The sequence below is a fragment of the Pholis gunnellus genome, assembly GCF_910591455.1.
Source record: "Pholis gunnellus genome assembly, chromosome: 24".
Taxonomy (NCBI): Eukaryota; Metazoa; Chordata; class Actinopteri; order Perciformes; family Pholidae; genus Pholis; species Pholis gunnellus.
Window position 1 is genome coordinate 8,821,136 of NC_136551.1, and position 22,967 is coordinate 8,844,102.

The 22,967-nt window shown below is 42.8% G+C and overlaps 1 protein-coding gene across 1 annotated transcript in view; it reads right to left on the reverse strand.

Moving 5' to 3' along the window:
* Window positions 1–22,967, reverse strand: part of LOC306715476 (interleukin-1 receptor accessory protein-like 1) — a gene marked incomplete at both ends in the record, with an annotated part of 185,217 nt that overhangs the window by 77,613 nt on the left and 84,637 nt on the right. Inside the window, one exon of the mRNA XM_079185867.1 lies at window positions 171–245. Coding sequence (XP_079041993.1) covers window positions 171–245 — 75 coding nt within the window. The remainder of the gene's footprint in view (window positions 1–170; window positions 246–22,967) is intronic.

The window sequence follows — 22,967 nt, forward strand, 5'->3', positions numbered from 1 at the left end:
CTCTTACTAAAATATGATAAACATGAAGATATTGTTCCTAACAAAGCCACAGTTAAGTAGAACAGCTCCTACTTGGAGGGAATTGGCTTTGCCATGAGTATGACAGCACACGTTCCACCAACAGACAGAAAATAAGCCATCAGTGTGGGGAATAAAACACGTCTCCTTACCTATTGCCATCTCTATGACGCTCATTTGGCTCTCCGACGGGGAAAGGATTTTCGGCGGCTTGTCAGTCAGGGGAGCTGTGAGAAGACAAACAGAGAGAGAAGGAAGAGCACATTAAATTCAACATCTTTCTCCCCCGTGGACCGCGGGAGTATGATTTATTCATTAAGGACCACAATAAAGGCTGCATTAAAAATGGGAACAAATAAAATGAAATATAATATTTAAAGAGAGGACGGAGAAAGAGACCGGATGACTTACTATGACTCAGAATTACCCATTTAAAGCTTTAAACATCAATGCACATGCTTTGAAAGAAGCAGCTGCTTCAATACTGATGCTATTCATTCCTCGTAAAAAACACACACTGTGTAACTGAGGATATGGCTTTGACATGAACTGCTGTATAAACCGCACTGTATATACAGCAGCTGTGTAACTAGTCAACCATTTCTGGATCTACAGAACATATACCCTGAGGTAAAAATCCTTCACAGCTACAGTGGGCATGGGAAGGTTAAGAGCTGCTGCAGGAGATGCAGTATTTTCAGCTGTGTACACATGATATGACTGGGAAGTATACATTTTTTTGACATACCATGAATACTTCCTCCCATTAAAAAAAAATGAAAGCAAAACCTTCTGCACAAGCAATGTGGTATATGTTGTCAAAAGGTCAGCCACGAGTGGGTCGCTGATCCAAAAGTGTATCACAGTTATGTTGGAACAGCCGTCGTCCCAACGCCCTTCGAAAATACACCGACTCCAATTAGACAGCTGCTGAGTAACAAAAGATGTGCACTTAGAGGCTCCTCATTATAATGACTCCCTAATTGGTTCTAGTCTTCAAAGTGGCATCAGAGAGGTTTTCTATCTGTGCACGCTGGGAAATACTCGGAGGGACGAGGCTTGTTTCAGTACAAATGACTTGTGGTTTGACTGCAGCACTGATCGCTGAGCTCAACCTGGAAAAAAACCCACAGAGGAGCGACAGAATGGAGGGAGGTTTTTCAAAGTTCACGTCGAACCTGTTCCTCCATACTCCAGTTCTCTGGTGATGTAACCCACCACAGCAGAGAACGTTCGCTACAGTTACGTGTTTATATAAAGCCTTCCGGCTAGTTATCAGATTCAAAATGCAGTTATTCAGATTCCTGCATTCATATGTAGAGTTTTTTTCTATTTGGTTTGTGCAATACAGGGCAGCTGAGGGTTTTATGATGCAACTGACAGACGCTGGAAATGGACTTTTGAACTACTGAGTTGAAATCTGTGCGTGAGATTCTGGCTTGACACGGCCAGTAAATACATTTTACGCCATCCCTTGTGTACACGAAGGCTCCTTGTTGATATGTCAGCTGTTGTAAGGAGTACATACAGATCTATACTTGTACAAGTACTCCACACTAAATGACAAAATAGGTCTATTGCCTTCCAAATAGACAAGTTTTTCTGTTCTGCCACCCTCTATGGTCAAAGTCAAGGGTTAGAATCGCAGCCATGGTTAAAAGCAACCAGGAAACAGCAAGTCAAATGCCATGTGACCCGCCCCTCCGCCCTGGTTTTCACTTTACTTCCACCTGTTTGCGTAACTTGCACGCTAGAGGTTACTGGCAGGAAAACCTTAACTTTAGGCCATTTCAATCATTTAACAACAGTTATTTTGAGCCTCTAACTGCAATGAAGAAGCAACAATGATTCATTTGAAGACACTACGTTTCCGCTGAAGACAGCGAGACTTGTAGCTTTGCAGAAAAGCAAACGATGAGCTAATCAACTACGAATGCCAAACGCCATTTGTGAAATACTTAAAAACAAGAGACCATATAGAGGTTTGATATATATATATGGATATTTTGTTTACGTTGTCCTCTCTTGGTACAATCTCTTAATTAGTTGGATGTTCTTCATATTTTAAAAAGGCACTCCGCACTGTTTTCAGCCAAATATACAAGATTCCTTCAGTGATGTCCACTCACTCCTGCTAATCAAATACACTTTCATCACCAATTGACAGACAAAACCATAAGGCAGTCTTAAATAAAGGATCATGCAATTTGTTAAGAGGAGTGGGCTGAAAGCATGGGCAAAAATGCCTGTGTGAGCTCATTAATTACAAACTTAATAAAAGGACCGGAGCAAACGATGCCTTTCCCTGTGCCTGCCGTGTTTCAGTGCTGTGCAAAGAAACCTCATTACCTTAATTACCTTCCTTCTTGATGAAATATGCTTAGATTATTTTGTTTCGTTACGGCTTAAAAAGAAAAAAATTTTTTGCCACTCTGATGGTTTGTCTTACACAAGACAATGCTGGATTTGAGAGGAAAAAATGGTGCACGGGCAGCAATGTGGCTGCATGTATTTATAGTAACATGAAAAGAAGCTCAGCTGGGGATACACTCATCAACCATGGAGCCACAGCTCATTGCTTATACGGTGAGTGAGTTTGAAAGCCATACATTATGTATATGCATTAATGATAAAACAAGAACATAGAAAATGCAATAGTAATAGAATAATTGAGATAATTACCATAATCCAACTGTGATTCGAAAATATGTGCAGCCGCACTACTGTCAAATGTATGTCAAACGGACATTTTAATGACTTATTTTCAACTTTTGTAGATTTCATTGGTGTGTTATGCATTATGGTGAAGCACTCCTGGCAACTGCCTCCAGTAGCACCTCGAGGTAGGAAAGCACCACAGTGTCTGAAGTTACACAATCAACTGCCGGGATGTTGCAAACGTGAAAATGGAAAATGCAGCGCAGGTTGAAAATAACCTGAACGCTCCAGCGCTGCTCCTGGTGACTGTACCCACAGATGTAGTCATGTGCTATTCACGCAACACAACTGCCCACAGCACACGAACGGCTCTCTGATCGTTTAGATGGATGTGAACAGAGCAGAATGAGGCATGAAAAGCGATCCAAGATTAATTCAAAAGGTGGCGCTATCAGCCTCTTAAAAAACGAATTATATTTACCTAGAGGACAGAAATCCAAGGAAACGTTTTGTCCAGTATATTGTAGTCTGGATGGGATCTTTTATTTGTTTGCAATGTATGTTCCTACAGTAATTTATCTAACTGAATCCTTTTGGGGGGGGCTTCCTAAAAATGCATTTTCCCCTTTACTGTACAGTTCTTAGTATAGAGGCAGACAGGAGATGGGTTGAGAGGTAATGCATGCAACCAAGATCCTCGACCAGAATAATGTGGTTATATACTGTGTGCCTTCTGACCATTTGGCTCCCGGCGCACCCCCAAGTTTATCATTGAATGTTAACAAATCATATTATAAAGTAGCCTACGTTCTGCTGTTGAAACTCAAGATCCTAAAATCGGTTCTATCATGGTAGTTGTCAGGATTTCCACACCCAGTGGGGAGAAGTGGACCAGCACAAATTGGAGTTTCTGTTAAGATCACAGGGAGCACACCTCCTGAGTTATCAGCCGTTTCTGCCATTTTACCACCGAGAAACTGAGGCCTTACACTGTGCTCTTTGACTGTGACTCCAGAATGTCACCTGAGCAAACAGGACTAATCTATTGACCAAAAAGGGCATGACATGCTGCTCACTGCGGTAACCTCACTTTATAATTTTAACTGATGAGGTGGATTTATTTAGATTTTTTTTTTTTAAGTCATGCCCGGACAGGTATCGAGATATAGAGTTTCTCTCTCATTCAACTGTGAAGCCTCGTTTTGTTATGCCGGTTGCACTGAGCCGGTTGAAGGTGAAATCCCAATCCTGGAAGGCAATCAACATCGTGGAACATTTTTTGAAGAGCTTATTTTACAGCTAAAGGTCTAAAGAAAGTAGGAGAAGGCTGTTTAACTCATCCAAATCAAGGGCACGCTGCTGATATGCTGTTTGTCAGTGGGATCCCACCGTGCTGGAAGGCACGCAAACAGACACAGACACACACAAATTTGAGATGCATTAGTGAAGCTGGCTGGTGTTCAACTACAAAACCATAATTCTGTGGTGGGTTTTTTGTAAAAGGGAGTAGGCAGGCTTTTCGCTGAAGGGCGAGCAACACAACCAGCCTGACCTGCTTCCCTACACACAAACAGCATGGGCACATTACACACACACACACACACACACACACACACACACACACACACACACACACACACACACACACACACACACACACACACACACACACACACACACACACACACACACACACACACACACACACACACACACACTCCTGCACACATGGAGGAGCCTGGCGTTGGGAGAAAATCTTTAAAGTGTCCCTCACAGGCCCTGTGATCTGCTCTCATTGTGATCACATGATGATGGATGGGGGGATGGAGTAATGAAAGAGGGGAGAAAAAAAGACCTTGTTCTCTCCCATTAACTCTCCCATCGCCTTCCCTCCCTCCCCTATCCGTCTGTCGCTGTATGTCTTTGTCACCCTGTCTGTCGGTTTCTCCCAGGGGTGAGAGAGAGCGGGAAGATGAAGAAGGAGGGAGGGAGAGGGTTGTGGTCCTCTGTTCACACCTCATTAAAGACTACTTCAGCAGACATAGATTAAGAGTAGTGTGTGTGTGTGTGTTTCTCTGTGTGTGTGTGAGCTTAAGATCGTTAAAGGAAAGTGTGAGTTCCGTGGGAGAAAATATATGAAAGCAGTTTTAGAGCAACTCGAGAAGCAAAACCTTGTTAGTCAATCACATGCAAAAGAAAACAGATCTTGGACTCCTGTTGCGTTTCTGATTCAGTTTCTTCAGATCAGTACACACAATCAGACTGATGGACAATCTGTCTGAAGATTTTCCTTCTTAAATGTCAATCCTGATCAGTGACTTGATACATTGACAGACTAATGACAAAAGTTCCCTGAAGAGAAGAGAAGGCTCAATTCAGATGATATTGTCTAAAAAAAGAGTTGTCAAATGCTGATTTGTTGTCCACAATTATAACAAGATGAAGACAGACATGCAGCAAAATAAATGGGACGTTTTCTAAACACTTATTTTGAAGACTTCATTTGAATGTGACTGTCAAAACAAAGAGAGGGGCTTTATAAAAAAGCCTAAATGATTGAATCAAGTTGTCAACTCATCACTGTGCTTAAAAGCAGGCGAAAGCTGACCTAACTTGTGCAAACCAACCCAGCTGAGACCTGATCATTTATATCGGAAGATGTGTCATTTGAGTGAGTCCGAAAGACTCCAGGACTTAAATGTGTTGAATAAGTTAGCATTAATGTCTTCAGACTGGACTTCAGCCGAGGGGTTCTCTGGAGAACTGGGCAGGAAAAGAAATTTGTCAGCCGCTGTCAGGGACTGTTAAAGTTTTGAAAAAGTGTCTGGCTTCCTCAGGGCAGAGAGGAAAAATGAACCACGAACCAGCAAACTGAATTCAATACATCCCTTTGTCAAGTTTCTGCTGGTAAATAATCTAACCCATCTTGATGATCGAAATAAGGTGAAATTACTATAAAAACACTATAAGGGAACAATACTTGAGTCAATTGCTGGAATGAATTGCCAGGAATTATGATTATTACGATGCACTTGCATTGCTGTATTTTCGGGAGGCTGCCATCAAGTACTTACCCGGTTTTATTGTGCAACGTTCTCTTTCATGGCTAACTATACAGGTCAATAGACTGGAAAAATGCCATTGTAAATTCTTAATGTGACCGCAGCTGAAGGAAAATTGCTTTCATTACCTCACAACAGAACCGGTGCAATTTCCCTGATTTCAGACCAGTCAGATATACAGATCGGTTCATTGTCAGCGAAGACAATAATGCTGCTGTTGCCTGTGAACGCGCTGTGTGGGAGTTGGATGTTAATAGTTCTGGCAAAATAACTGTTATTTTAGCGGGAGGACCTTGCGGCTGTTGCCCCCGAAGAAGCTGCCTGAGGCAAAGCGGGTGAAATGGAGCAGACTCAGGATGAGTGCATTCTCTGATGAAGGAGTTTAACTACTACAAGAGGGAAACGGGGAGCAATAAAAGACACCTGGGTTTCATTTCTTCATAAGCTCTATCATTTAGCAATTTGAGGTTTCTATTGAGGAAATCATTTTCATTGTTTGTTCCCCTCCATTGCTGTGATAGCAGCATTGCAGGAGGGACAACAGTCAATTGCTCACATGAAGAAGGGCATCAATAGGCTCAATGTGTAAGTATATTATTCTGATTTGACAGTTTCCTGAAGCAATACTCCAGGCACTGTTTAATGCAGGGAGGGGTTTATTTCTTCAATGGACATCAATACTGTTTTTTCACAATATATAATGTTTTGAGTTTCGCCCCGAATATAGTATAAATTGTAAGCCTGTGAAAATTTGACATAAAAACGCAGTGTGTGTGAATGTGTGATAGTCTTCACAACACAGCAGACTGTCAAAGTAAAAGCAGGTCTCTAAACCAACTGTGTGTGTGTGTGTGTGTGTGTGTGTGTGTGTGTGTGTGTGTGTGTGTGTGTGTGTGTGTGTGTGTGTGTGTGTGTGTGTGTGTGTGTGTTTGTGGGTCTGAGGGAGGAGCAGAGGAGAAATGGCAGAACGTACAGGTTCAGGTGGAAAAATAAATACATCGAAGGCTTAGAAGTGAGCCTAAATAGTATGATTTATAAAATAAAGTAGGCTGAATATCTCTTCATCATGATTTCAGACCCAAGTACAAGTAATGTTGTACTTGAGTATACTAATTGAGTAAATGCACTTCATTACATTCCCCAATTGTTAACATAACGTAGATGTAAGGACATATAATAAATCTGATAGGTGATGTGAAGTTTTCTGTTTCTACTCAATACAATACCAGCAACTACCAGTCTAGTTGCATATTGTTCACTTGTTTGTAAGCTCTTATTCGCACCATTGTGGAGACTAGCTGTGCATTGGAGACACCGTGACGACCACACCTCTGAAACGGACAGCCTTATGTGTCACATGATGGTTTGAAACAAAAAGTATCTGGATCTGTTGCTCGTCACCTGCCATTCCACCTCATCCTCAAAACCGCTGGTCCAGCATCCGCCAGAGCTCTGATGGCTTTACATCTGTAGACTGCAAAGGTTATTGGAGTAAATTGAATCCACTGTCATGTTCCTGGAGCCAGCCTGAGATGATGAGCGCTTTTTGACACGGCTAGTTATACTGCTGGAAGTATCCATTTACTATGGCCACGAACAGAGTGAGCACTATCATGAGTCAATTGTAGCTTTCCAATGATGTTTAGCTGACATTGAGGCGTCTAGTGTGGGCCCAGAAGCCTCTCCACACTGTTACATTACCACCACGAAGCAGGATGCTTCCATGGATTCACGCTTTATACGGCAGCCTACTATGCACAAACGTTGCAGCAAAATTTGTCATGTGTTCAATTGTCCACTTCTTGTGATAGTGTGGCCTCAATTTATTGTTCTAAGCCGACAGGATTGGAAACTTCTTATCTACCTCGGTGCTGAATTGACCCTCTGCTCTCTAGTATCTTCACGTCTGGCCAAGAACCTCTGACCTAGCTCCACGATTTCACCAAAAGGACTGCTGCTAACCGCTTCTATACACTGCGGCGACTGGAAACACCTTGAGGACAGCAGCCATTTCAGACATGCTGCAAGCTCCGTGTCTGGCACCAACAGTCACACCATGTAGATCAAAATCTGTCTCGCCCATTCTAATACGTAGTGGAAATGTGTCTTTTGTGTGCTTTGTTGAGTCGCAGCCACTTGTTATGATGGATATTTCTGAGGTGCAAAACATAAATCTTTTATCTGAAAGAGGATGCTGCTTGTTAAAAATGAGCTCGACTCCCCGAGCTGAAATAGTGATCTTTGAAAGCACCGGAAAATATACTATTGGAAAGAAAATGAGCCCTAAAGCAATGACAATGCAATACTCTCCGAGGATACTTGTTGAAAAATACCAATATAGAAACCCTGACTAGAACATAATAAGGGTATATTTCCTTATTGAAAAAGGTGTTGTTTTAGAAGATCCATCAAAACAATTGAATATAAGAGGGCTCAACGGATGGGACAATACATTCAGGGGAAATCACATAAATCATATAACTGCAGGCATTGGGAATAGCTGGAGCGACTTCACTCTTTGGAAAAGAAAGTCACTCCACATAATTACTCAACGCTCACGCTGTAATGAGACATCGGTTTGAATCCGATGCGTACTTCTTGGACCTTGCGCCACCGTAAACATTTGCGCTGCTGAAGAAAAGCTGTCCACACGTGGATCTTTCATAGCGACTAATCACGCGTCGCTATGAAAGAGTCGCTTGTTAATTAGAGAGGCCTGCACTCATTACTCAGCGGTGGCCACCCGCCCCAGAAATGTGCTATTCACTCGACGATAGGGAGGCTGGGTGGTTGGAGGGATGCTGATATGTTTCAAGCTGCATGGCCTAAAATATCCCTGAGGGGAGGAGTTGAGGATGAGTCAGAGAGGAAGGAGATGGTGCTGGTAAAGAAGCGGAGCTGCACGAAGGCTTGGGGTGCTGTGAAAAGTTGTTTTTTTTTGCGGCGGATAGAGTGGGAGAGTGAGCTGAGAAGGGACGAAAGGAAATAAAAAGAGGATGAAGATGCTGTTTGGTGCTTCTTAAACAATAGGAAAGTGGGCTTGTGTGCGTGTGTGTGTGTGTGTTGGAAGGCAGCTTGGGTCATTGCTTGGGCGCGAGATGTGCTTTGTGATGGAGGTTGAAGAAAGAAAGCGAGCTGGGTTAACATCCTGATTGACATCCTGTCACACACGTAGTCTTCTATCTCAGTCATTAGTCTTCGGTTGACTGTTGTGTAGGATCAGGAATGATATAGTGCAACAGTGTTGGTGAAACTAGAATAGCATGGGATGGCAAAATAAATGTAAGGGATCAGATGCATGTGCTTTCTCCACACACGTCACGTAGTTTGAAAAAGAGATGCTCGTTTGACACAGGTCCTTGCAGGGGTCATAAATCACATATGATTTCATGACACCTTGCTGAGTGTTGTCCTTTACAGCGTCAGACATGAGACTTTTGACTGAGGCTTAAATGCCAGCTGGCCTTCATGAATGATGACAAGGCAGCAGGTGTGATGTTGAACTCTGCATGCAGGTTATCAAACATTCCGTATGATTCATGTTCTCGAGCTGAAATCCAACATTTTCACATGAAATAGTTCGGCTTCTCCTGATGGAAGTTAGAGTGAGTGCCGCAGAGCAAATTACACACAGAATCCACTGTGACAAAACAATTTTTACCTTTAAGTGACAAAGCGACGAACATGATTATGACCACGTTGGCACGGTTTTCAGACTCTGAAAATGAAATAAAAAAAGGAAGAAACTGCTTTTCCCGATTCCCCCAACGTCACTATCTGTCCCTTCTAAACACCCTAATAGCTCGTCTTTAGAGTGTCACTGGTGTGAAAACAGACTCAGGAGATGGTGGTCCCGGGCTCAGAAGCACTAAACTGTGTTAATGTGCAGGTTTCTGCTTTTGAACTGCCTTAACAACAAATTAACATTCTGGGAAGCGTTCTCCTCTGCAGGGGGAATTGCTTTCCTGCAGCATGAAAACAACAGAAAACCAAGTGATTTAAAAAAAAGAAACAAAGAAAAGATGTAACAGAAAATTCATGAAAGGGTTGGTGTAAAGTATAGTCAGCTTGATAGGAGGCAAAGAAAGAGAAAATGGATTAAACAACACCCAGGAAGCAGATCTATCTCCAATCTCCATTGCGCATGAATATGCTTGAGAATCTAATACAGATGCACATTTTCTATGAGGCAGAGTCGAGGAAAAATGCTCTATTGATTCATACACTTTCTTCCATATACTGCGTTCTCAGCAAGCATGCTTGCAGATTTGTCTTAGCTTTAAATTTAACTACTCGACAGGCAATACCTATGTACTTCCCTGTAATTAAAAAGTGAATTAATCTTGAGTGCTGGCTGTCATAAATTCCCCCATTTTTCCCCCAGCCTGCTTTCCGGTTCGCCTCAATAAATTTATTCAGAGCAATCAATAGGGGTATTACTATGTATATATCGCTGTGGGAATCAGCTTGGCAGGTTGCCTTTGGCAGTGCTACACTTCCCGCTTTGCCCATGTTGTCCTCCCAAAATGTCCGTCTCCAGTTCTATATGTGGACTTGGCTGCTGTTGAGGGGACGGTGGGAGTAACATGTGTGGGAGTGTTTGAGCAAAGGGCTGTTTAGCTGGATTTATTTTCTCTTTTTTGATGTTCGAGAAAAAGTTGTAGAAACAAAAAATAGACTTGGACAGGAACACGGCAGAGAAAGAGAAAAAAAATACTGCTATTATGAAAAGTCGTGCCTACTTTGAATTTGAAATAAAGCAAAGTTGCAATTAGGCAGATGCGTATACCAAGGCTTTCTGCTGTAATTAATCATGATTACGTTAATTACACTTTGTTTTTGCCATAATGAGGACTAAAAAGAGAAAAACGGCGGAGGAAAATATAGAAAATGAAGGATCTTGTGCCAAATGACACTCTGCAGCCTCACAGTTACTATATTGAGAGTCCATTGCTGTGGATATTAAAAATGCCAATTCTCTCCCTGCGGCAAATAAGTTTTCTCTCATTCCAGCTACCCCAGCAGACTGAATTATTTCTCTGCTCTGTCTGTAAAAACTTGTCTCTTAAGTCCATTATTTCCCTATTTTCCATAAGCAAAGCCACGTCTGATACAATCTTTTAATTAAGATTTTACAAGTTGCTTCCTCCAGCTGAAAAAATGATTTTCTTTGAGTGCTACAGTACACTTCCCAAGGACGAATTGTAATATTGTTTAGCTTTGCAGATCACACATCTTCCAAATCTCATCTGTAGTGAGGACTACTTTTTATTTACCCTGTGCTGCAGGTGGTTCACATTACACAGACGATACAACACGGATCCTTACAACCCTAATAGAGATTGTTTAGGGGGACGGTGTTTCAATAAAGTTCTCATCGGCTCAATTTTGTCATTCAGTCACTGCCCATCAAAGTGATGCTGGGTGATGCTGGTTAATTGTTAGAAATCACAACTGAATACATCTGATAATTAATTTTGGCACTTTATAACAGTATTTGTACAATATATATATATATATATATATATATATATATATATATATATATATATATATATATATATATATATATATACACACATAATTATACTAGTTATATACATATTAGAATTCATAAATATGATATTAGTAGCACTGACTTGGAATGAAGTTGGTTTGATGTAGCTTAGCTTGCTCCATTTCTCTGGTGAGGAGCTTCAGTGGAGGGAAGCTTCACATTACATAGAGGAACTGGGAGCTCACTACACTTTCCACTGGCCATTATGTCAATACCACGCATTGTTAATGTGACTATTGTTCCAATATTGATGTCATGCACAATAAGCATTGCATGCAATATCTTACAATAGTATCTGTTTTGCTGTTCCAAGCAATTTGTAACAATTAAAAGCACAACACAGATGAAGAGGAAGATAAACCTTGTTTTTTACTAATTGAAATAAATCTTGGTGATCAAGAGAAACACAAGACACAGAGTCATTACTGTACCAGAAAAGAAAACAACTAAGATAATAGTTAATTAGTAACAAGAATGTACCCATTTATACACATGTAAGATCAGTTATTGGCAGAGAGTACATGCTATTGTTATACTAACCATAAATTAGATTCAACCAGCAAGCAATTGTTATCATTAAGCCTGACATATCTGTTGCTATGACATCTCAATCGTTGCATGTTATACAGTACATGCACTGCCTGTATATATCATTTATATATTTCATACTGGGCACATACAAGAGGTTTGGTAAATACTTTGTGATAAAAAGCATTTGTCAGCGCTTACACAAGCCACTTAAATCAACCTCCCAATTATCATTATGCGTTTGCTTGCCTGGCAGACTCCGATATGATTATGAGCTTTAAAAGCAAAATGGATGTAAATAATGTGATGCTGCTTCGGGAGAAGTAGAATCTGACGGTCCAACCCTGGTGGCTTGTCATCATTAATGGAGGAAAAACAGGGCGTCAGACCTTGATTGCAGCCATCTATCCGCTCTGCTGTGATGGTGCAGATACGTTTTGCTGCTGTAATAGTCTGCACCTCTGGAATATAACACTGTCTGTAGCAGCTTCTGTTTCTCTACAGTCCACTCTGAGCAAATACAACCAAACTGGACTTGAGCAAACATGTTTCCCTCCCAATGTTTCAGTCAAACAAACTGGGTTGGTCAAATATTGGCATTTGATTTTAACTGGTCCGATTGCTGGTGCCTGAAATGATTTTAGCCAATGGCGCTCTGCCCTGCGCTCAAACGTCCTTTGGAATGTGCATTGAGTATAGCATAAACCCTCTGTATTATTCATCAGAACGGCTGTCAACATACCTCTGGAAAGAAGTATGATTAAACGAGTGGGCTTAAGCTATTCCATAAACAAGGGTATGACCGTCTTTAATAAAGTCAATCGTGTCCTCACTAAGACCAAGGAAGTGGATCACATCACTCCAGTCCTGAGGTCTTTGCACTGGCTTCCCGTCCAACAAAGAACTGACTTTAAAATCCTGCTGTTGCTTTAAAAGCATTGAATGGTACATTTCCGATCTGCTGCCACCTCATGAACCATCCCGACCCCTTAGGTCGTCTGGGACCGGTCTACTTTCTGTTACCAGAGTCAGAACTAAACATGGAGAAGCAGCGTTCAGTTGTTCTGCTCCACATATCTGGAACAAAGTCCCAGAAAGCTGCAGGTCTGCTGAGACACTCAGCTCCTTTAAATCAAGATTGAAGACTTTTCTGTTTGCTGCTGCCTTTAATTGAACCAGAGTCAAGGATATTAATCAATTTCCTGCATTTCACTACTCTATTTTATTTCTTACACTGCTTTATAGTGTTTTAATGACTGTTTTTAATGTTTTAATGAATGTTCTTAATTGTTTTTAAATGTCCTTTACTTTTGCCTTATGTTTTGATGCTTTTAATGGTTTTATGTGAAGCACTTTGAATTGCCTTGTTGTTGAAATGTGCTATACAAATAAACTTGCCCTGCCTAATAATACAAAGCTCTCCAATGGATGTTACATAAGAAGAAAGAAATCCTTGACCAAGTAAACAGTGATAATGCATCTCTGTATCTCAGAGGTAGCTTGACATCATCTTCTGATGATCAATTGGAAACTGCTGTTTCGTCAGCAGCTATTGTACAGTGACTGGTATGGTGAACTCGACTGAATCATTGTGATCTGTGCCGAGATAGTTGGGACGATAGCGCCTCTCTCACTGTCTTTCATAGGTCTCTCAGCCTTGTAGCCACGCTCTAGTTCAACCTTTCGATCACACACACACACACACACACACACACACACACACACACACACACACACACACACACACACACACACACACACACACACACACACACACACACACACACACACACACACACACACACACACACACACACACACACACCTGACCTTCCATATAGCCCTCGGCTGAGAACCAACGTTTGAACCTGGTCTGTCATTGACATCCTCTTGCATCATCATCGCAAGCTGGACCTGAGATAACAGCTGGTTTACCTGCTCAGTCAAAATACTACACATAACAGATACTTTCATTTGGAAGTAATACGTTACTATACAATGTTAGTTTGTGGAGAGAAATGCGTTTCTGATCACACTACGTTTCGCAGTACTTTCACCACAATGACTGCAGTCGTACGACTCTGCATTATTACATGGGGTAGAGGGTAATGTTGCTTCATAGAAGGTCATCAAAGCACTGAAGTTTATTGCAGTTCATTACAAATACAGGGCTATATGGATGTGTTGTGGATGACCAAAAAAATAAAACCATAAACACTTAATTTCTTGTGTAACTTGACATAATACATGAAATAATATTAGTTAAATCATATTGCCATTAAAATATTGTATATACTACTTTGTTACTGCTGTCCTTGGGTCCCTTTCACATCCGTTCTACAGTGACTGTTCTGAAAACCTGTACTACAGCAGCATGGTTGTAGTAACTCAATCCCACTTGTCCCTCTCAACCTCCTGCCAGCGACTGCTTAGCTTTGGTCAAACCCCTGTCGCAGGCTGTGAAGTGCTCCCTTGATTGAGTCAGTGACCTCCCACGCCCCTATCACAGCCTAAACCCCTCCAAAACACAGAGGCTCTTTTTTTTGTTACCGACAAACAAAACAGTTGGCATAGAGGCTTCTTGACAATCAATCTATTATTTGTCCAGGCCACTCATTCATTGCGAAACCAAAGTGACCCACCAAACTGGCCAGCCCCCTATTAAAAACTCTGTCTATTTGACTTGAACTCTATTCCAACCTCCTCCTCCTCCTCAGCTTGTTGCCAGCGGCCTGTTTAATTCCTGCTTGGTGCCATTTCTGCACAGTGGCCCCCTATTGCCTAGCTATGAATCCGTCCTCCTAACTCCGCCACCATGCCTCCCATCCCCCGTCCTCTCCTCCCCCACCCCCTCTTCCTTCCTCTAAAACCCTTTGCCAGTGGCCCCGCAAATCTCCGGAGGCAGGCAGTGCCAAGCGTTCCAGCTGTTTAAACAGGTCAGTGGTTGGTGCCGGGTGCCAGCCGGGGTAGCTTCACCACTGTGGTGCCCTACATCGCTGGTCTGTGCAAACCCCCCTAAATCTGCTGTCCCCGAGGGAGCTGCAGGGCCCAAACTGTACTGCTCAGCTGGGAGGTGCTGGATTTACATGCATTTTATTGACTCAACATCCCTTTTTTTGTTTCAGACTTTAGTTAAAAGGCTCGATGAGGAATTCAGAGCTGTGTCACAAAGGCATGAAAACACACGCACACACATTTAAGCTGGCAGTGACAAACCACTGAGTGTGCACAATGTTATGGCAGCGTGCTCTTTCCATGAACTAGAATGATCCAGGTGAAAGCTGTGAACCTTTATTGATCTCACCTTTTAAATCCTCTACAGTCATTCAGGGGAGATGTGCTATACATAGATGAAGGGAAGAGGAAGAGACATTTATGCAAGTTTTAAGCCTCTGTAAAACTGAGACATGGGTTCTGCAAAAATAGAGCGCATCTCATTACAAGCAAGGCATTTCTGAGTTTTTGTTCACATTGCCAAGTTATTTTACCGAGACATGCAGTCAGAGCACCGGAAGGTTGGAGAATTTCTGCACCCTACATTTATTCCACTTTCTGTTCCATTTAGTTCCAAAAAAAAAATCTTAAAGGGTTGACAAAGAAGTTAACAAAGAAACTGCACAATCTCACTTAAAAATACGCTCGCAAACAATATTTATCTTCATAAATGGCTTTTCAGTTCACATTAAACAGCATTTTATGCAAATATTAAAGCCGGATAATGTGAGTTTCTTCTTTAAATGTCTTAATTTATTTGATGGCTCCACTCATAAAGGTCAAAGTAAAGGTCACTTTCCAATGTTTGAATTAGAAAGTCTCAGGAAAGATATATTTTCAAAAGGAACAGGAGGTGATGTACTGACAGCATTTGCGAGAAAAGGTTTTCTGTATCAGAGTGGACTGTGTCCGTCTGATCAGAGTAGTTCCACATGCACACTGCGGGTTGGCTCGATGAAAGGAATGGAGGTGGACGGCTGATAACAGCAGAATCAGAAGGTTTGAATGTAGATAACATCAGTCCAGTGAAATGCTATTGGTCCAGTCTTCTCATTATAGAGAAACAGTCACTCATTTAAAAGAAGACCTGCTGGCCCTGGGGGCCCCAATTTGGTATTATTTTGAATGCAGTTCTCAAAGCAAACATATCACACTGAAGCAAGGAATAAATGCCATATAGTAGCTAAAAGATAGATAAAACCATAGATGTCAGGGGCATTTACATAAAAGAAACAGCGGGACGGTGAGCATGTCAATTGATTTTCTTTTCTTTGTATTTTCCTGGCCATACATGACCTCGAAGGGAAATGCAAGGACTGAACAACAAACATGTTTTCCTGTAGAATTATGCAACCCCTGCAGGCCAATTAGTAGAGAGCACTGCCTTCATGTTGGGGAACAAAAGAAAAAAAAAGAAAAAGTAAATGCAAACCAATTCTGCAGGCCCAGCATGTGCAGCAGGCCCAGCGGCACCAGCGGGTGGGCGGCATGAACCCTAGAGCCTGCATGACGGTCAACACTGTCACAGTCACACCCAGCCCCTGAGGTCTGAAGCCTGCATGCATCATCCCCAGATACTCCACTTGTTGTGGTAGAGGGCTGCTCTTCACCCAGTTGATGTCAAACTCCAACTTGGCTCGGAGTAAGATCAATTGGGCCGTATGACACATCGCTCATTCTCTGGATTTTACCATGACAATGAGGTCATCAAGATAAAAAAAGAGGTCAGGGACTAGCCGGATGGCAGCCTGTTGCACTGATTGGCTATCCCCTCTAAGGCCAAATACAAGAATTTCTGAGCCACCTTGATATGAAAGTATACATCCTTGAAGTCAATGGTGGTGAACCAATCGCCTGGCTGAATGATTTCCAGCAGCTGCCTGGCGGTCAGCATATGGAATGTCGTGCAGGCAAAACATCGATTTAATCCACTGAGATCCAAAATGGGTCAACAGGATGAGGTGTATCTGTGCGACCCCGCACCCTAAGAAAATCTACCAGCCCTGCAACCGGGATTCTCGTCTTCAGCGGCCGGTGCCAGGACGCCTTGACACTGATATCTGGTAGAGGCGGCTTGGGCTGGGCGGGTCTGGCCGTGAGAAACGTGGTTTACCGACCTTGGGGAAAGCAGTGGGGCCATCATAAACTGTGAGGCTCTCATGTATTCGGGTAGGAACGTGTTAATTCGCCGGCTACGCATATGCAGATTTTCAGTGGGCGAACATGTGCTCATGATGAAGGAGAGTATTACACAGTGAGTCCAGTAGATGGCGGAGCCTGGATGAGTTAGAACACAAAAGCACTTTGTAATGTCACATAGGGGGGGGCCACTCACTGCTAATGAAAGGTCTGCCCCTAAACATATCGTAAAAGATAGTTCATTGAAATTACAGTATAATTTCGACATGCTCCAGATCTGTCACAGAGAGAGCGGAGATGTATTAAATCTAGCGCTATAAGCCCACAACTCCATGTGAGTTGAATATGAATTAAGCATATTTGAAGTAGACGAGTGACTCCTTATTGAGTATGTGGGGGTGGCTTCTCTCTCTATCGCTCTCTCACACACACTCCTCTCTCCCAGGCTCTCTTTCATATCTCTGCATGTGGCAAACACATTTCGCCCACAGACGCAGCTGACCAGCCACCTCTTTCCCCCTCGTGGACCCGAGCCGCTCGCCCACAGACGTTCGACATCAAAGTTAATTTCCGGACTTGTTCAGATGATCAAGCAGTATGTGAGTGAGGTCTTGGCTCTGCTGACCCGTGTGATGAGGCTCACTGCTGCACACAGTGACACCAGTATGGGAAATCAGACCAGTGCGCGTGCACGTTGGCGACTTTGCTCAAAACCTGACTTCATCACCGTTAAGCATGGCAGCCTGTCTCCTTCGGGTAAAAGCTTGAGATCAGTTTTCACCATCCTAATCAATACGCCGCCCGCGGATTGTGTCCAACCCGCATATGTGGTAACGATCACTCATGGTGGGCGGCGACGGATGCTTCAGCCGGGGCGCAAGATTTTAATAGGCTGCTTTAGCTGTCAGGACGAGTAGGGAGCTTTTGATTCGGCCGGACTGTCACACAGTGAGACTTAATTGGCCTCCGGACAAAACATGAGGGGACCACATTACTTGATCTACTCATGCGCGAGCCATCGTAATTTATTACAATTGCAATCTGAAATGCCATTAAACTTTAAAATAAATTAGGAACTGATTGTGTTATGAGGCCCTTAAGTACTCATCGCTAAGTCATGTATATCTTTTGCACGTAATATAAATCATGTTGTTTATTGTATAGCAACTAAGCAGAGTGGAAAGAAATAAATGTGGAAAAAAACCAGAAGAAGAAACAGGATGGCAGACAGAGTAACTTTAGAAGGTTGCCCGTGGCAAAGAACAGCCAAGTCTCCTCCAATAACACAAATGCATCCGCCAGCAAGTCACAAAGGAGTTACCTGAATGCAACTTGTTGACAGGACATGACCTCACGTGTGGAACACACATAACTAAAGCCTCTGTCTTTACTTTTGTTATTGTTTTCGGAGACGGGATGGGGAGGGAATGAATAAAGGCACAAAGAGAACTGTCACAGCTCTTATGTTGCAACCATTAGCTGTGTGCGGCCAATAAACAACAGCTTTCATCTCGGCTGAAAATCCCCTTCCTCCCTGGTTGGCAAGTTACTGCTTCGGATAAATGGGCATATACAGTATATGGCTTGTATGTACTATACTGTACCATCATAGAACTGACACCTAAATGTGCACAGAGAAGCACAAATCATTCTTTAATTATAACTTTTGTGGCTCACTTCAACCACTATGTTCCCTACTGAGGTGGTAACTCACCCGATGGCAGGAAAATGGCTCTGAATCGTTGCCCCCATCACCCACCGACCCCCATCATTTTCTTCTCAATCTCTCATCGCAAACGTGCCCTTTCTTTTTCTTAACATTGTGCCATCTCATAAATAAATAAAGAGCATTGCAATGCTGTAAATACGCCCCGGGTCACTGTACTGCCTCCTCCCCCCTCCTTTAAACTTCAACATAAGCGCGCTTTAGTGCCATTAAAATAACTTGTCATGACAGTGTAGCCTGGGAGCAGTGCAATCAATTTCCATTACATCAAGGCCCAACTGGGCATCGCCACTGAACTAAGCGCTGGTAAGCAATCTCCCTGACCGAGGGTGGTTTGTGTGGTGGCGTGTGTGTGTGTGCAGTTTTAAGCATGTGTGTGTGTCAGCGTGTGAAGGAGCGAGGGTGGAATGTGTAGGGAGCAAGAGGATTTACTTGACATCACTAACACCAGCTTCCATTTTCCTCCATGAGTTCCCTGCCTTACCAGTAGAGGGACTGAAAATAACAATTATCTTTTTTTTCTTTCTTCTTTCTATTTATAGGGACCATTTCGTCTTCTGAATAAATTCTGGTCATGTTCCAAATAAGGAAACAAGCCTAATTTTGCATCATAACATCATGTGAAATTATCACCGGCTGAACAATGCAGTCTCGTCTCGCTGCAGTGAGTCTCTCCCTGAAGTGATTTAGAATGCACCTTTTGTAAAAGACCAATCTGCAACTAATTAACTACAGAGTAATTTATGCCACAAAATTGATTTTTGCTCGCTATAAATTATGCAAGAGTCCCATCCGCCGTCCCTCCCCAGCTTCTTATCTCCCGGGCGGAATCAGTGGATTGACACGTGGCTCAAGTGTCCTTGATGGCGCGTTTCTAGGAACTGTCAGAGATAGGAGTGGTAGGAGAGGAGGAAGACAATATCGTCAAGGCAATAGACACATGTACTTGTGTTCTTGAGAGGAGCCATGAATCTTAAGTCTCTCGAAACCAACCTGTGTAGTACAGACACTTAAACACAACATTAAAGTAAAAAGAATACGAAATAATACAGATGTGTTTATTAAATCCGGTTTCCTGAAAATCTCAGAGCGATAAGGTTTGGTTTTCCACATCACCTACTCTGATCCCTTTCACCACGCCACCGCGGTGTGGAATCACATTTAGCACTGATTTTCACATCTCCAAAGCTAAGGCACTAAGTGAGCGCTAATTAGCAGAGCAAAGGCATTAATTATGTAACACGTCATCTTAATTAGCAATCCCGGATGTACGGGGTGTCGGGGGAGCATTTGTAAGCACAGTTTGCTAATTGATAGATATTTGACAAGGTGTGTGGCAGCAGCCCGCTGCAAAGGTGACAGTCGGTTTAGGGATCCGAAATCAGATGGAATAACACTGTGGGTGAATCATTTCAAGGAGGAATTCTGTCTTCCTCCTTTAAAAAAAAGCCCAATCAATGTGCTGCAATAGAAGCACAGGCACCAGACCACCTGACCTTTTTGCATTTTCGCACCATCTGTTCAAACTGGCGTCACATCTGTTGCTTGGCTTCACCTGCTCCATGAAGACCTTTTCTCTTCGGCAAAGAGGTTTCGGTAAATATTCACTCCAAACTGTTCTGGGTTCAGATTTCTATACACACACACACACACACGCTGATTTAATCTCACGTTCACAAAGACCAGCACAGGCAAATGTGTCACGAAGACACAGACAATGAGTGCACCTGCCATTTTTGTCGCCATTTTGTGCATCCAAGAGCACCGTGGCCAAAAGGGTTGGCACATGTGGAGTATGAATAGAATGGTGGGTGTGATGATGAATCACGGTCAAAGCCAGTCAAACGATTTCTACTAGCTTCTGAATAGCTGTGCTAATCACACATGATGAACATGTCTCACTGGATGAAGTAGAGAAACCAGACTGTCTACACCGAATAATAGGTGCCCAAGTAGTTTGGTTGGGAGACAAAGAAAACATTCTGCCGCAATGCAACCCAAGAACAACAATGATTCTACTAAATCCCAAAATACATTTGATGCCAATCTTTTTGAGTGGTCATTGCCAAGCTTTGTGTTATTTCAGGTTCAGGTTTGATTGAGATATGTTTGGGAAAAATCAGTTATAGAAAAACACATTCATTGTTGGTCTGTGACAATTTCTTGCATTAATGTTTAACGCTTCCATCCACCACACCTTTAAAGGCAACACACACAGGGCATGTATGTCATGTATGTCAAAACGCCTGCATTGTTTTCCACTGTGTGTTCGGCCACACAGGTGGCGTCTTAATGCGCCTCACTGCTCATTAGGACGTGCCGCTGTTCTACTCAGCCCATAAAAGCAGTCATTTTGAAATCCCATTCATTTCCTGGCTACTGTACCCTGATACTTTTATCAGGATGTCATAACACGCTCAGTATGTAATGCACTTTCTGCTTCATTACATAAAGGGCAAACGGCTTCCTTCACCGCGAGTGAACACTGACATTGGATGTAAATCATGCAATGCAGAATCACCCTCTGTGAATACAATTTCTATGGATACTGGGAGGCATAATGTGTCACGTACTCGAGCGATGGCTCGGGCGTCTTCTACAGTACACGAAACAAGGATGTCAATATTGCCAAGCAAGTCAATTGCTCAATCTTTACTGTAATATAGACACAACAGAACACTAACACATCATATTGAGCTAACCTGTACAAGGAACTCCAACGTCACGGTACCTCCACTCCCACTCATTGCCATGCACACTGTGCAAGGTATAAAAACACATGCAACATGCAGGTCAACCGCAGAAAACACCGACAGCATTTGCAATAACAATACTGTCTTTCCCAATTCCGGATTGTGATTTGTATATCTATACGACTCTAAAAGTCCAGAGACTTAGCACTAAAAATGCATTAAAACCTCTAGTCCACCCTTGCCAGCCCTATGTCCTAAATCTTGGGACAAAACGCTGAGGGAGATAGCCCTTTGTTTGCTTAAAACAGCATTTGTGCCCAGAAAGTGCCACCTCATCAAACAGGGGGGACACTGATCAAAGTCACCCCACCTTGTGGAAAGCTGGCCAAGTCAAACTAAATCCTGGAGCTCTTCCTCGGCAGTTTGTTGGGGGGGCTGAAATCTGGCAGGCTGAGCCAAACAAAACAGGCATCCAGAGAATTGTTGCCAATTACCTGTCACTGTTTCATGGGAGCAAACAGTCCCCACACAAACAGATAGATGACCTGAAAATGTACAGGGATACAGATGCAGGGAGATGGGCTCCCCAAAGCTCTGTATCTATCATTTTCCGAACAATAACGTTGAAACCTCCTTTTCATGCAACTCAAAACACATGTTTGGTAGCAATAAACACATTTCAGTAAAATTACAGCCTCCAGTCTGAGAACACCGGGCTCTGCACATGCTTCATGCTCAGATACTCTCTCTCCTCTTTCGCCCACTTCCTCCCCTGCTGTTCCCTCTGCAATCACATCTCCTGTGTGCTGTTCCTTTTGATGGCGCCAGCAGGTGGAAACCCACCGGGATGCTGAGTGTGCACTACAGTGTACAAACACACACACTGCTGCTGGATTGATCAGAGCCCAGGGTTGAGTTGACTCGCCGGGTCGGGTAGCGATTGCAGGGGAAACACATAACAAACAGCCTGCCAAACCACAGGGGGATGGGGGCATTGCTGAAAACAGCTCTGGCAAACAGCTGGACACAGTGGAAAACTACACTGACTGGCACTGTCCAGTGGAACATGTACAGAGTTGAGCATATAGCACAGAGTAAGGCATTCTTATTTAAATGTGCTAAATTCCCCTGTTGCAGTTGTTTGCACTGTTCGTGCTGTTAGCACCGTTAGCTGCTAGCCGCCAGCTCAGCTGTCGTGTTCAGAGCCGTGGAGAGGAGATCCCTCAATCATAGATACAGTATGCTCTGAATTTAGAATCAAGCACCATTGCATTACAACCGGTCTTGCATGTAGGTAATTAAAGTCAAAATACACTTCAATATCATTATCACATTTTTCTCAGCCACAAACTGTTGGTAAGACATATATGATGACATCACCTTGGACTTGTCATGGACATTGTTCAGGACTTTGACAATGTTGATATCATGATATGAAATGATATAGTCATAAGAAACATGATCCATCACAGGAAAAGCAGTATTTCATTGATCGCCCTCGAAGCTATGAAAGATGTGCCTTCTGCAAATTAAAGCTGCACAAGAACCTAAAGAGCGGCTACAGCTAAGAACATAAATGAGACCCAATTATA